The sequence below is a fragment of the Anas platyrhynchos genome, chromosome 1, assembly GCF_047663525.1.
Source record: "Anas platyrhynchos isolate ZD024472 breed Pekin duck chromosome 1, IASCAAS_PekinDuck_T2T, whole genome shotgun sequence".
NCBI classification, from domain to species: domain Eukaryota; kingdom Metazoa; phylum Chordata; class Aves; order Anseriformes; family Anatidae; genus Anas; species Anas platyrhynchos.
The window spans coordinates 31,013,303-31,029,025 of record NC_092587.1 but is presented as its reverse complement, the minus strand read 5'-3'; the positions used below and the strand labels follow the sequence as shown (position 1 = coordinate 31,029,025).

The 15,723-nt window shown below is 39.3% G+C and overlaps 1 protein-coding gene across 8 annotated transcripts in view; it reads right to left on the bottom strand.

Annotated features, from left to right (window-relative positions):
* Positions 1-5,656: 5,656 nt before the first annotated feature.
* PDZRN4 (PDZ domain containing ring finger 4) overlaps positions 5,657-15,723 on the bottom strand; it is a 273,876-nt gene continuing 263,809 nt past the window's right edge. For all 8 annotated transcript variants that reach the window (XM_072033923.1, XM_072033933.1, XM_072033941.1 and 5 more), the window contains 2 exons: positions 15,381-15,497; positions 5,657-8,516 (listed from right to left, as the gene is read on the bottom strand). In XM_072033923.1, the coding sequence (XP_071890024.1) occupies positions 6,993-8,516; positions 15,381-15,497 (1,641 nt within the window). In that variant the 3' untranslated portion in view covers positions 5,657-6,992. The remainder of the gene's footprint in view (positions 8,517-15,380; positions 15,498-15,723) is intronic.

The following is a 15,723-nucleotide window of genomic DNA, read 5'->3' as shown; positions in this document are numbered from 1 at the left end:
TTCCCTGTACCTGAACCAAAACACAATCTTCCAGGGGTATTTCTTTACCCTGACCATGCAGCCAGGTACCAAACCTGGAGAGAAAAAGGAGGCAACAAAGCAGAATATCCTTTTTATATTTTAATTTTTGATATCATGTCAAGTCAGGAGTTTGACAGCATCTTTGCTGACATGAATATTTATACTGTTCAACCTGCTCACTATATAGTATCTATACACCATTAAGAAGACACTTTGCATGCCATCAAAAATATTTATGCATTTCAGAGATTGCCAGTGGGGTTAAATAACCTATGAAAATAAGAGGGTTGCCTTTGAAGTGCAAAAAAGTAATATTTTGATCAGTAGTAAATTTTATGTGATATTCACCCGCTTAACTTTCTATTTCATTCATTCTTCAAATATCTTTCCTGCAAGGTCCAGTAGTCAAAACAGTGACTTCAACCTTTTCATCTTCCATCATGCAATTTTAATTTTTTTGGCTTCTTATCCACTGTCAAGATGAGAGTTTCCTATATTCACTTCATACTTAAAATTCCCTGTGCTTTCAATTTTTTTTGTCAGTGGAGCCAGACATCGGCTTTGATTGCTCCTAGCACTCAGCAATGAGTTAAACACTTTGAGGAATGTATTGCAAGAACAAATGCCACAGCATGTCCAATGCTTATTGCAGTATAGCTGTTTTCAAGTGAGGTAAGACAAAGAAATAAAGCTATGAGGTTTGATGACCAATACCCTATCTGTCTCAGTAAGTGACCAACACAAGACATTGTTGCAATATTTGAAGCCTACTCTTTTGTTCCTACACCAAATCAGACTTGCTAATGATGTGTTTTAGCGTCAGTCTAAGAGCAGAAAAATCAGGGACTGAATTGTTTAAAAATATATAAAAGAATACAACTGATGTTCTAAAATTGAGACTGGGGCAATGGAGGTCCTTAAAATTCAAAAGGAAGTGAAATGTTCCTTTCTTAATACATCTATAGGTTAATACAATTTACCTTTTGTAGTCTTTCCATTATCAAAGCATTTGGGTTAATATGCATTATGCATGTTACTGTATGTCTCACAAACAAGGGAGCACATATTTTAAAAGGTCTTCCTTACCTCCAAGGCTTAAAAAATGCACTCTGTACAGAAATGTCTGCAAAGACATTTGCATCACTTCAGCAGAATGAGCTTCAAGTGGCATAGGAAGGGTACAGAACCAAATAACCTAAACAAACTAAAGATGGAAACATACAGTTACAGTAAGGCAAGTGGTTCCATTTGTGCTGATAAGATGATAAGATGATCTATGAGAAAAAGCAAACAACAAACAAACAAAAAACAAACAAACAAAAACAACAAAAAAAACCCACCTTTGTTTAGTGAAACCCCCAATATTTATCTTTCAAGTTCCAAAAAGTCCTGTTTCTAGAAGAAAGAGGAAAGAAAGTAAGAAGGAATGATAGAAAGAGGAGCAAGGGAACAATACTTAAAAATGCAACATGAGTTTACAGTGCCAGGAAATTATTTTTTTACTCAAATTTTAAATCCAAATGCACACACACACATAAAGTTAGAAGTTCATACATACACCATGTACTAGTCTGTAGTGGGAGGGAGCATCTGTCAGATTTGAATGCTGTTCTTGAACCATACATCTTTTCTCTGTGAAACACTGCTGATGCCCACCTCCCCCTCCCCCCTCCGCCCCCCCCATCCCTCATTCCTGAGTATATCCCAGAATAAGTTGTGCTGAGACACTCCAAACATCCTCAATGGCACTGTCACTTCTGGCTTTTGGGATGACAGATGATACTGTTTCATGGGATATCTTTGTATCTTTGCTGAAGAAAGGCGCTTTCAGAAGGGAACATCAGTGTGAGACTAATTAGTAAAGTCCTGTGCTCTGTCCCTTCCCATGGTCTAGTGCGTGTGAAAAGCGGCACATCAATCTGGATGTAACTCAACCATCAGTTTTACTTCATGCTTTGTACTGGAAGTTAATATCCTGGTAGCTCAATCCCACTACCTGCAGCTACCACACAGATGGTATATGAGACAATCCCTTCTTTTGTGCTACTTCATCTCCTTGTTAAAATAAATAAATAAATACATATATTTCTAAATATCTGTCTAATGTGTGTCACTGGTGAAACAGCTTCTGTTATGAAGACACAATAAGCATCCTTACACACAGTCTTTGGGAATCTCAGGAACGAGTAACATAAATTCTCAAGTAGTCGTCACCATCTAAGCACCCTTTACAACAGGGTAATTCCACTTCTTAATCTCACTGGTGTCAGCGTTTCACACAGCCATATAAATGCCCTTTTTTCTTGTCTCAGAGCCCCATGATGTGGGTGAGGAAAGTCAATCTCCTTAAACTCGAGGAGGCAAAGCTGCACGTAGCTGAAGGTTCTCACAGCAGGAGCTTTTCCCCAGTAGGACAGAAACCCACTGGCTCCCAGGAAGGGCCCAGGGTCTATACTTGGGCTGGCTGCCCTGCCACCCACACCCCAAATTCCCAGGTTGTGCCTAGTCTCAGAGATGCCACCCAACACCAGTCCATGTAGGAATTCACATTTGGGAGAGATTAATGATGTCTGAAAACCTGGGCAAAACTTATACATGATGCAGCTATCTGTAAATAAAACATGTTTAGTCTCACAAATGCAGCAATAGGCATCCAAAAGGAATGCTCCTCTTTAAACAAAGAAATGTGCTTCAGATCAAAGGCATTTAAAGAAAAAGCCTGCTCATGATCCCTCTGTAGATGTATTTTCTCCTCCAGCAGGTGTTACCCAACCTGCCACTCTCACAGCACACCACCACCAGGTTTGTGACAGCTGCTCTGTTTTGCTTTAGCCAAACATTACTCCTCAGCATGTTCATTTTATCCTGGCTCCTCAAGAGCATTTAATGCTGAAAAAAGGCTGTAGGCCCATAAAATGGATACTGATAGAGCACTTAACACATATATGTTTGTGATTAGCAGCTTAAAATTTAAGGACACAAATAAAACACAAAAACTCCAGTTTTGAGCCAGAAGGTATTTTAGCAAACCAGACAAGTCACACACAAAGGATGCTGTTCTGTAATTTGCAGAAATGTGTTTTGGATATAAAACTTTTTTTTTTTTTTAAAGGAAAGTCAGTCATCATGATATTAATGAATAATTAAATCCCCACAAGTTTAGAAAGCATAATGCTAATGTTGCTGCATCATCTCTTCTGAGATCCATGTAGCAGGGCAATGCATCAAACATAGACTAGTTTCCATCTCTCTTCCCATTCAATTCAGATAGCGTTGGCGGTCTCTTTCTTTTAAAAAGCATAATGGGCTGACTTAGTTGGTTTAGTTCATTGTCTAAAAATATCATTTTCCCTTTAGGGATACTTACATTGGAGAGGAGGGTGCAGTGAATCCACAAATTCTAATCTTACCTATGGTGGCAGTACAGTTTTCAAGTGGAACAAGGTAACTCTTTTTACATGGCCATCTTGCTGGCTTCACAGGAAGAATTACCTCCTGCTGGTCCCAGCTGGGTCCCAGCATTGGGGGAGGGATAAGTGGGATATTAGCTCCTTCTCCAGCTGTGATGTGGCCGTGATAACACACCTATTTCTGTCTTTTGCTCCCTTATCCTAGAGCTGCAAGCAACACTCAGGCAAGAGCTGGTCTTGTTCCAGTTGGAAAGCATTTTTATTTCTTATGTTCCTTCATAAAAAAATAAAAATAAAAACAGTGGCTTATCTGTTCTCACAACAGATAAGCCACTTTTCTTTAAAGATTTATGACAACATGAAATGTATTTTGTTTCTTCTCTTTTAATGTGCCTCAGTACTAAAATGTTATTTTCCTCATTAAGAAATTATGACACTTGGAAAAAAAGTATACATGGGGATAAACAGCATGTGGGATGTCAGCCTGGGATTTCACTGATACAGAACTGCTGGGATGAGGGAGTGCAACATGAAGTGCTGCCCCGCAGAGAACCAGCTGTAAGCAGCAAACCCCTCAGCTGCCTCTCAGCCCCTTTGCATCACCAGCCCAGCCCAGCTCTAGGGCAGTGTGGTTATTTTCCACCTTAGTAGAAAGGATCGAGGCGTTTCATCAGGGCAAAACTCAACACTTCTCCCAAAAACTGCTTAGGGGAGAAAGGAAATGTCACTATATAACCATAGCTACAGGCTAGCAGAGAAAAACATGGAAAAATGCTGGATAAAGGATTTGGCAGGGATGTGCTGATTCCAGCAGGTGAAGAAGGAGGGAAAAGATGGGCAGCTCTGGCAGGCAGTGGCAGCATGCTGCGCTAGAAACTGTGTCACAGTGTGCCACCAGGAGGGACAGGCACAGCAGGACCTTGGCTTTATGGTGGGCACTGGGCCAGCCCTGACAATGGCCTGGCAAAGATTTTTTTGGGGGGGAAGGTGGTGGTGGAGTGTTGATATTATTATTTTTATGGGTTTATTAGTTAATATCAATATAGATCCTTTTGGTTTTGCTGCTCTCCTATGCAGTTATCTAAAATGGCAGTTTAATCCCTATGATTTTACTACTTCTTTTTCTCCCAGAATAAAATATTGCTTTATCACCTCTCAATCTTCACTTTGTCTCTTACTGATTTTCAATAGATCTCCTCAGATTTGCATTTCCATTTACAGCATCTTAATATATCATCTCTACAAATATTGTTTGTTTGCCTAGTTATTCTCTATTACTTGAACCCCCCATCCAATGAGGTCTTTTCTCTAATTAGACATGGATATTCCTGTTTTTATTTCTCAATGATGAAAATGAGGAATTTAAAGATTTAAAGATTCAAATTTTCCTCCGAACTTGGGCAACGTAATATTTAGTTTGAGAGGAGTTCTGAGTCATGATTTAATAATGGGGAGAAAAGAAGTCCCGTATTTAAAAGAAAGGCATAGCAATAGCTATTATCCAGAACTGATGTCAGTTGAATTCTGAGAACTGTTTTTAGAATTGTGTTCACTGAAACACAACAAGAGTGAAATCTCCATGCATTGATGACTCCATTGGAAGGATGTGTATCTTCCTAGATGGCTTAGGTTTGTCAAAGACAGTTTACTGGATCTGTTGGAGAGACAATCTGGTGAAAGCCCCTTGAAGCTATACTGTATCACCCTGTTATCCTTTCTGGTGTTGGATTCCACCATTTTCCTAATTTAATAAGAAAAAATTGAAGTATTCTTTTTGTACAAACAGCTATATGTTTAGCAGAGAATGTAGGATGGTGCTTCTTTGAGTCTAATATGAAAAATACTCTGATTATCAAACTATGAACTGTGAGTGGCATAATTTTTTCCTAAGCACTCAGGGAGTAGCATTCTTATCGTATTTACATGCCTAGAGATGCAGAGAGCGCTGCCAGTGCTTACTGGTGCCAAAAGTGGCTAAAAAACAAATGACTGTTTTCCAGAATTAGAGCCTTTGGAATAATGTGTCTTTCTGCATATTTAAGCATGTCTTTTAAAACCTGATTTCAAGTGACTTCAGCACCTAATACTGCTACCAAAAAACCATTTCCATAAGTTAAGAACCCCTGTGACTCATGGGTAGGGATTTAAAAAAATTGGGATATTGAACCAAGGCTTCAAAACCCTAGTGGCTGCCCAGGAGTAGCCACTTAGGTTTGTCACGACTCACTGGGATGCCAGCAGCAGCTGCTTAGACGATACCCCATTGGTAACCTAGGTGCCTCTGCCACAGGAAGAGACAAGGGCTCCCTTGGGCACTCAGACGGCAAGTTGCCCTTGCTCCTGGGCACCAGTTAGCTTGCCATGGGGCTCTTTCACTACCTGGATGCTCCTCAACAGCAAAATTGAAACCTGAGCTAATTTAGATTTTTTCATTCTCTATTTTTTCTTAACTTGTCTTCTGTGAAAATGTCAGTGACAACCACTGCTAGTTTTCATGCATGAGATTTGGCTCAAAGTTAGCCATGTGCAGTGGTTATGTTTTCTATGTGTAGAACAAATAGCAATCTTTGTCAGAAAAAGGACCCCCAGTAATGACCTGACAGCACAAAACAATGTACCAATCAATCATTCAATCAACTAATAATAGCAGGTAAGAAAAAACAAAACAAAAAGGACAAAGACACTCACTCCTGTGTGTTCTGGGAAAAAAAACAACAACAACAAAAAAAACCCACAAACAAACAACAACAAAAAAGCTAATTCAGAAGAACCAGTCAATGGAATCATGATGGAAAGATGTCTTGTGTCTTTGAAATCTCTCGATGCTCTAAAAATCATGTGTGGTGAGATAAATCATCCTTTAAAGGCAAATGGTCAATTGAAATCAAACTCTTGACCTTTTTTTTTTTCTCTTAAAGATAAGCAATAATTTATTTCTCTTTCATCTTCACAATTATCACAGACTGCCTAGCTACATGACCAATGCCACTACAGAACACATAATTGCCCACCTACACTTTACTTGGACAAATACAATTGCAATTTACAGATTAAATGTACTGTACAATGCGTTGTTGGAAAAGGTCATTGTTATCTATATGATGAGATGTGACATATGATTTATAAACAGATGCAATCTACAATGTAAAACTTCAACAATTTGTTAAGCCAAGAATACAGTATAAAGCATTTTGTTTTGGTATTGTATTGTTACTAAAGTAGAAAAAAGAAAACTAGAGAAATAAATCCAGATCTGAACTTACAGAATATGTATTAGGTTAAGAAATTAATTGGTTTCTCCACTTTTTTTTTGTTTGTTTTGCTTTTCTTTTTCATTTTTTTTTTCTACAAATGAGTAATATGAATATATTGCAGGATAAGGAAAGACTGCCAGATAAAGAAGGTACCGTTATATGAAAAACAAATGAAAAATTACCAGGTAATTTTGCTTACAAAAAAGGTCAAACTATAAACAGTCACAAAATATATAAAAATGCCACATTGAACGAGGCAATCGTACTCTACCTAAACTGGTAGTATACTCTCTGAAAGAAGTTGCGTTCATACAGTAGTAACTGATAAAAAGGCATTGTGCACTCTTGTGCCGTCTGGAGATTTAGCACCATGTGTCATCAGTTCTTGGATTGTCATCCAGTTGTCCAAGATTTTCTTGTTTCTCTTTTTCATCATCTTTTTGTGACTCAGTTCAATAATGTTAATTTCCTTTTTGCCCTCGCTGCCACTCTGCGGACTTTCCTTGAGACACTCCAGCCTGCTACGCATCATGAACTCCCGTCGCCTCCTCTGCTCCTTAGCTCGCACCAAATGCTGCTTCCTCTCTTCTTTGCTCCAGTAACGACCCATCTTCATCTCACTCATTGTATCATCATCTGTCGTCATTCCACTGCGCTCCTCTTTAATTTTTAAGGCACGTTCCTTCAGGATTCTGTCTCGAACTGGTCTCTTTGTGATATACCTTGTCCCATCGCTCCTTATTTTCACTTTCCATTCCATCTTGGGCTCCGCACACTTCTGTGAGTCTTTGCACATGCTCACCAGGCTGAGTTGGCTTTGGGCATACTCCACGGCTGACTTCTGCTGGATCAGCTGCATGTAGCTTTGATAATGTTTTGCATGAGCAGGTATATTCCCATACCTGTAAGAAGAGCTGTGATATGGAGACAAGTAGGGAATGTGCTCAGTGCTCTGCTTTTCTTGGTCTGTGAATTTGCCACTTTCTGATGCCAGCATGGTGTCTTCAGCAGCACTGTTTTGTTCAGTGGGTTTTTTGGCTGAGGTTGTCTCTTTGTTGCTTTGTCCTGAGGATGACTGATTTGCCACAACTGTGCTCCTCAGGTTTTTCCTGTTGGTGATGCTGATCATCCGCTGGAGAGAGTTGTCAGGGGATCGCTCCACAGTCAGGGGAGTGCTCCTGCAACTTTCTGCTGTGTTGTAGGCACTGGAGCTGTCCTTGTCAGACTTCTCAGGGTGCTCCATGATGTCATCTAGTTTGCCTCTTTGCACGTCTATGCTGGTGTTGTAATTCCTGAACCCTTCATCATGTAAAGCCCAAATGTCTCCGTACTGATCCCTCACCTTTTGGAGTCGGTGAGCTTGCATAATATTCTGACATTCGAGTTCAATATTCCTCAGTTCCTCATTGAGCAGTTGCAGCTCATGCTCCACTCCATCTTGCTCTCTTCTGTTGCACTCTATTGTGCTGCTCGAGTAATACAGGTCGTACTCCCCATGGTTTCGAATTTTGCACTTCAGTTCCAGCAGCTGTCGAAACCTTTCACATTCCTCCTCTGGGTTCCCTATGAAATCAGACTCGATGTATTCCCCTGATAAAAAGCTTTCATTGCACTGGAGCTCAACACTTCCTAACGTATCTTGGCTGTGACCCAGCTCCCGTTTGCACTGCAGGGTAGCACTGTTCTGCTCCTCAGGTGCATTTTCTTGCTCTGAGCTCTCATCATTACGCAAACTTTCATCTGTAGGTCCCACCCCACTGTCCTTTTCATGATTGTTGGATGATGAGGTTGCAGTGTCTGTAGTTCCATCCTCTTCCTCATGTTTCTTTGGCTAAACAAAGGAGCAAACCAAAGTGATTATCAAACACAGATCACATTACTTGAGAATATTTTCCAGCTCTGTTTTGCTTAAACAGCTGGGATCTGATTTAAGCTGAATTAAAACAGATCACTAAACAGCAGTCCTACTGCTCGTGGCTTTTAAACATTTCTGAGAGTCACGCTGTGGTGGCCATACTGAGTGAAGCAGATGAATTACAGCATTAGTGACATATCTTCTAAAGTCTGGAAAGAAATATTTCCCTCTCTAGCTAAGCTATCTCTTCTCAGTGCTTAAAGATAATGATCACCAGATGGTGCACTGTTTTTGATTCTGGATTATGGCCAGAGACTGGTGGAGTTGAAATCTTCTCAAACTTGGGAGAAAGCTTCAGTGCTGGTATCACTTCAAAAAAATTGAGTATCAAACCAATCAAGCAATGACTGGTGCTATCTAAGAGGGTATATTATTTCATCAATGGGACTTTTTTTTTTTTTTTTTTAAACCAGTGGACTCTGTGTGCTTCATGGAGATGGGGAGGGTTGAGCCTGCAGAGGGCCAGCCTGTTCCACTATGCCCTCCATGGCCCTCTCTCACATTTCTTGCTTTCATTAATCTTTTTCTGAAAGGCTATTCATTTTGAATTCCAGGATTTTGCTCAAGTAGACCTCTCTCACATCCCCGGAGACCATTTCTATTCCCTAGTTGGAGTTTATATTCCACAGAAATAAAAACAGCCTTTTACCATTAAGCGTAGAACAACACTGAGTGCTTGCCATGGGCCTAATGTCAAGCTTTTAGGCTGTTGATTTTTAATTCACACCCCACTCTTTGTATCTAACCTATTTATATTCTTTTATATTCAAAGAATGTGAGATAATGTCTCTCTGAAGAGACACATGCTTTTTATTTTTCAAACTGGTTGCGAAAAGAATTTCCCCCTACTTCCCTTACAGTGTAATCATACAGAGTGCAATTTATATGGCCTGTTCACCAAATATCTAAGCACACATAGTATCAGCCAAATGCTTTTTCTCTTTTAGGAGGTATAATTGCATAATTATGTATAATGGTAGTAATAATCAAGGGAGAAAAAAGGTACACTGCACCCAATGAAAGGGAACAAACTCAAAGAGGCCACTGTCATAATTCCCTTTTTCTCTTCTTTGACAGACAGTAAAACAGGATGAAATGTGCCTCCTATCTCCTCCTTTCTCCCCTCTTCATGTGCACTCCATGATCACACACCCTTCAGCTGGTTTTCTTTCTTCAAATGCAAGAAAAAAATAATGGCCTAGTCTCAGAAAAACAAAGATAACCCCCGCCCCCAAATACAAAGTAATAGTGGAATAAAATAAATCTTGAAAGAAACACAACATCCAGAGACTCCAGTGTTTGTGACAGACCAGTTAAAAATCTCTGAAAGGATGTTTTAGTGATGTTTTAGTGGGTTTTTTTTTTTCATACAAGACTTGCAAAGGAAAACTTCTCTTTAGAATAGTAACACACATTTCTGCACATTTTTGCACATACAGCTGATAACAAAATGCATGATAACTGTTTAATTGTTGTGCATCTTTGGTAGCCACACCTGCATTGTGTCAATTGCTCTCTCTCCCCAAATGGGGGAGAAATTTCCCCCTTGAATTTTAAACATCGTGGGACAGAATGTGTTCAGAGTTATTCAAGGGATTGTGTAAAGGTTCAATGTTTCTTGATGTTGTAGGGTCAGAAATTTCTGTAAACTAAAGTTTGAAACTGTAAGGGACAAAATGTCATGAAAATCCTGCAAATTTGTAAAGTTCACTGGTACATATTTTCCATGTTTTCCCCATCTGAGATCCTCTTAGTTCTTTCTATTTAGCCACTAAAAAGAAAAGGTATCTTGTTACAGGAGGAAGGAATATGAGTAGTAGTACCAATAACACTCTAAATAACTAACTATGGCAGAATTGTTCTATAACTATCATTTACCTACTCCTTATTTCTTCAATTTATGCATTGCTATGAGATAGCATAAAGTATATTGGATTATTTTTTTAAATTATTATTATTTTTTATTAAGGCTTGTATATTTTTCCAAAGTGGCTGCAACAATTTGGTTTCATTTTTATGAGTATACGGAGAAGTGGTGGGAACATACTGTCTTCGTGCATCAGCTGTTGTTTGTTTTTTTTAGAGTGACAAAATTTCATATTTTGCCTGGAGAAAAAACTCAATGTCTACAGAATTCTTCAAGAAAACCAAGGGTAACCTTGGAAGAGCAATCCAACCGGGTAAGTAGCTAGAGCATTCACTAGGAAAGCCAGAGATTTGGGTTTAATTTTGTATTTTTCTTGTTTACCATGTGAGTGCTGCTACATAAGCTATTCTGGTTCCTTCTCTCACCTGCTTTGGAACTGCTCCAGCTTGTATTCACCTCTGCTATCCCCAAATTTTTCAGCAGAGAAGTAACTCCAGTCGGGGTAATCTACACTGCACTCTGGAGACTGCACAGTGTCATCCACAATTCTCACTGCTCTGGAAAATGTTTAACGACTGACATGAGGGAGAAAAGCTCCTTCAGACCCTGGGACAGCCTTGCTGCAGGATGGCTAGCAATTTGTGTGCCTGCCCCAAATGTAGGGCTCCATCTACCCTTGTGAAGGAGGAGGGATATTTTCCACTTGCTGACCCTGAGGGGGAAGCAACATAGCACAACTTGCATTCATCTGACTAAATTCATGTTACCCCCTAAACAGGGTGGTTTATACATACTGTGTGTGCACAGTTACATAGCTTCCAAAAACCGAGTCGCATGATGCTACTAGAGCTTTCTCTGCTGTTTCCATCGTGGCACCACACGAGCAAAGCACGTGTTTGGGCACATCTGAAAAATCCTTTAATGTATCTATTTGCATGGTGTTTGAAAGAGACGTTACAGTTTGGGCCCACACAGTCAACACTTTGAGAATTAGTGTCTTTTGTTCTCCTCACCACTTCAATCAACAATTTAAATTTTGCTTCTTCAACTTCCACGTGCTCTAGACAGAGTGAACATAAAACACTGCCATCTACTATCCATAATTAATACACACACAAGATGTAATCAAAGCAAAATCCATCTTTCCAGTCTCAAAGAAATCAAATGGGTGGGACTGAGCTGATCAAAAGTGTCTATAGTACAGACACCTGAATGTCAGGTAGTCACCTGGGGTTCTCCACTCTGTCATGAAGAAACAAATGTCTGTACAGTCAGATTCTTCTCAATCTAAAGCAGACATCAAAACTAAGTTGAATACTTTCCCAGGATGTGGATATATACAACTAGTTCAATTAAGAAAACTGAAAGTAACACAAATATTTATTTTCTGTATGTTTTTGAGATACAATTAAAAAAATTCACTCTGACTCAAGTAAGGTAGTCCCTGGCTTTTTTTTTTTTTTTTTTTTTTTCTGGACTTGTCATCTTTGCCAGAGCCCCTGAACATGTTCAGACTGAGCAGTCTTTTACACCATGAAATTATTTCAATTTTATTTTGAAAGGTAGCAAGCTTAATATCAGGTTAAGTCCCTTTTGAAAAACAAGAGATGGTCTCCAATTACCAGTGTGCTGCTTTTGTCAATGTTATCTATTATCTATTCCAAACAAAGTGTTTGTTTTTAAACGTACATTGTCAATCTCTGCTACAATTATTTCTGTTTGAAATACCAAAGGGCTCCTTAGGCCTCATCTTTGCAGTGAGAACTCAGATAATGAGAACACGAACCTGGCGGTGTGTACAATCAAGCAATAAATGAACCTCAAAAGATTCTGCATTTCATCTCCAGCAAGCATTCATGCCTATAAAATGGCTAATCTTGCAGGAATTCAAGCACTGTTCTGTTCTTATTTTCAACTTAGGATGTATACTGGGACTCAAAACCCAGGCTGCTACTAAAGTTTGAAAGCAGTGAAATTCAGTTAGGGGCTTTAATAAATCTCACTGCTAGGCTCTCCGGTCAGCCTTTGACAGTGAAAGGGAGGCTGACCACAGTGAGGGGAATTGCCAGTGGCAGGCTAACCATGAGACACCCCTGTCACTGGGGAAGACTGGGATTGATTTCAGTGGTGCATTAGAAGGGAAAATGCTCTTCTGCAAACAATGCTGTTCTTTTGAAACAGGCCTCAAAAAGGAATTTCCCCCCAGATATTTTTACTTCACTGCAGCTTTGAATGAACTACAATGAATTACTCTACCCAATTCTTTCTTTTCTTAATAGGTTTTGATATATTCCATGATACTGATAAGAATTTCTGCATGGCAAATCTATGGTATTCTTGTTAAAGTTATCAGTGCTGCACAATGGGCCACAATGTTCTGATGGGGAAGGAATACAATGAGTTATAAGAAATGGAGAATTACATCTTTCCTCTAGGTTTATTGGACTATTCTATACAGAGAAGATACAATTCTTGATTAAATTCCACAGAGTGGCTCAAAAACACAAAAAGACATGACTGTCTACTTAATTCTATACTATTCTTCATTATAAAGTGCACCACATTTTTTTGTGACAACTTGTACTACATGTTAAAATGGCATTCGGTAAGAAATACTCATATTTGGAAGGACAGTCTGCTATGATGTGCATTCATTCCTGCAGCTCACAATATTCATGATGACAAACAATTAGGAAGCCAAAGGACTGTGTCCTGGTTCACAGAAATTAAGCCCAGTGTTGGAGCAAAATCTCCATGGCCAACCAGGGAACTTGAAGCTACTCAGATTGGCTACTTACAGCTGCAACAAGAGCAGTTTCATTACACCAATGTATTATGTGATTCACCTCAGGAAACTGCTAGGTTTCCTAGCCTAACAAGGAGTAAAGAACTAGTTTTCTGACTTGATGAGTCACTATACAGAGTCTAGATACAGCAGCTGTCACAAATTACTGATGCCCCATTACACATCAAGCTGCATTTGGTTGATTCAATTACTCATCAGAAGGGCAAAGAACTGTCTGGCTGCCCTAGAATTACTTCAAGTAATGCAATGTCAGACACCTATAGAGTACAAGTGACCATAATCTTTTCAAGTGTAGCTCTCTTCTACCTTAATATAAAATCTCAATAGGGGAAAAGTACTCAGTATAAGATCTCAATGGAAAAAAAAAATCTCAAGTGGTTTGATAAAACCACCTCATAGAAAATTACTGTTCAGTAATTAACACTAATCACAACCCAAATTCAGTGAAAAAGTCAAGGTTTGACAGGACACTGAGTGTGGAAAACCACAACTGTGAAGGGATTTCAGAGACCCCAAAATGTTGTGTCGGTTTAAAAGGGGTCTGTAGGCAGACCTGCTCAAGAATCTCTTCCAGAAGTGGGTGAAGATATCACTGCACAAAGTAAAATGCTTTGAAAAGAGCAAGTGTTCTTTGTGACAGGAAATCTTTCGGTATCTAAGATAAAATTTCTGGTTAAAAAAAAAAAAAAAAAGATGCCACATCTCAGTTCAAAGTAGCTAGCAGTGCAGTATTTAGCACATTTGACCTGGGAAAGCAAGGCTTGGATCACTGCCTGGAAAAAAGGATCATAACTAAAAGGCCATTATACATTCCATCACAAGGCTTCCTTCACCTCTGATACCAGAGTTATTCCACTTTGTGTGATTAATTAAATGCTTATAAGATCAAGGATTTGTAATCTGATCTATCATATTCCAGATAATAGACTTAATTGCTGAGCTATTCTGTCAGTGTCTCTGTCCCAATGAATATTTGATTTGTGTAAAGGGAATGGCTTTAATGGGAGTTATCATCAGTGCCAAAGCAGGAAAGGAGATGGGGATAGAACAGGCTAGATGCAAGTTGAGGTCCCCAGCGAGGACTTGGCAGTGCAGGATTTGAAGCCAGGTCTCCCACTAGCCAAATAAGTTCCCTGGTTTCCAGAAGAAGGGAGGCTTTCAGACTCTCTCCCTCTTTTCACTTCAAAGAAAAATGCCTCAGGCTTTGCTTTCGAACAATTCAGAATGGGGAAAAAAAATCAAGTTACAGATTTCTATGGGTAGAAAAAGAGTTTCTCCCCAGTGACGCATATACAGAAGCCAGGAGATGAGGTGGGATGTTATATGCTCAGCTCCACATGGCTGTGCATGCTCACAGATCATCTGGTTCAGGTGTGGATAAGGTCACTTACACCTTCCACAAAAAAAAAAAAAAAAAAAAAAAAAAAAAAAAAAAAAAAAAAAAAAAGATCTGAGAAGATCCCTTGATGAAACTGTACTGCTGGGAGTGCACATGTATCTTTGCCACAGCCCCATAGCTAACAGCACATTATGGGCATGTAAAAGTTAGGATAGCAGCAAGCTGAGACTGTGTTAACAGTATGTTTCTTTGCCTCCATTAACAAAACAAATGATGAACTGTGCGCTGTTGGTGTAAGAAAAATACACTTGTATTACCAAAACACCTGTTGTTTCTTTCAAACACCGTAATCTAAAAGTTAGATTACACACTGCTCAGGCCAGCTCATACCTTGCAAATGTACAAGAGGAGCACCTGTCTCTGCTCAGTGCTCTACGTGTCACATTAATACAATCCATTAAAAAAAACATAAAATATAACAACATAAACCCCAAACACTTCAGAATTAAAGAAAGGAAGAAATAATATTCTGAGAGCTCAGAGAAAATGAGAATTCCGCACTTATCACAGTTTCCTAAATTGTTTGCTAACTTGGCCCAAACATCTATTGTTCTGCTTTGACCTACAGCACACTGGAGTTCAGAGCATTGTAGAGACAAAATTCTATCAAAGCTTTTGACTCCACTCTACAGCAAGCCATTTCGTTCTCTATTAGTAACACGGTATGCCTAGCAAAATTTCAAATAACACATTTAGTGGCAGTCCTACCTGCTCCACCTCATTGGCTGTGTACTGCATCGCTTCATTATGCTGCTCTTCCAGCATTTCTAAGTTCAACTCCTCCAAGAATTCATTCCTTTCATCATCCAGCCACCCTTCCTCCAGCTGCAAAGAATACATTAGTACATTATATTATGTCAGCAAGGATGCACGCTAAAATAGGGTAAACCCAAATGGCAATGCTTGACTAGTTCTTTTTATCATAATGATTCACTTCAGAAAGCCAGGCGGTAGGAGTCCGCTTCTCAGAAAAGGAGGAAGAAAAAGACAGATAAAAAAATGGGACTCTCAGGCCTTTTATCCTTTCTTGAAACAGTATGACTGATTTTCT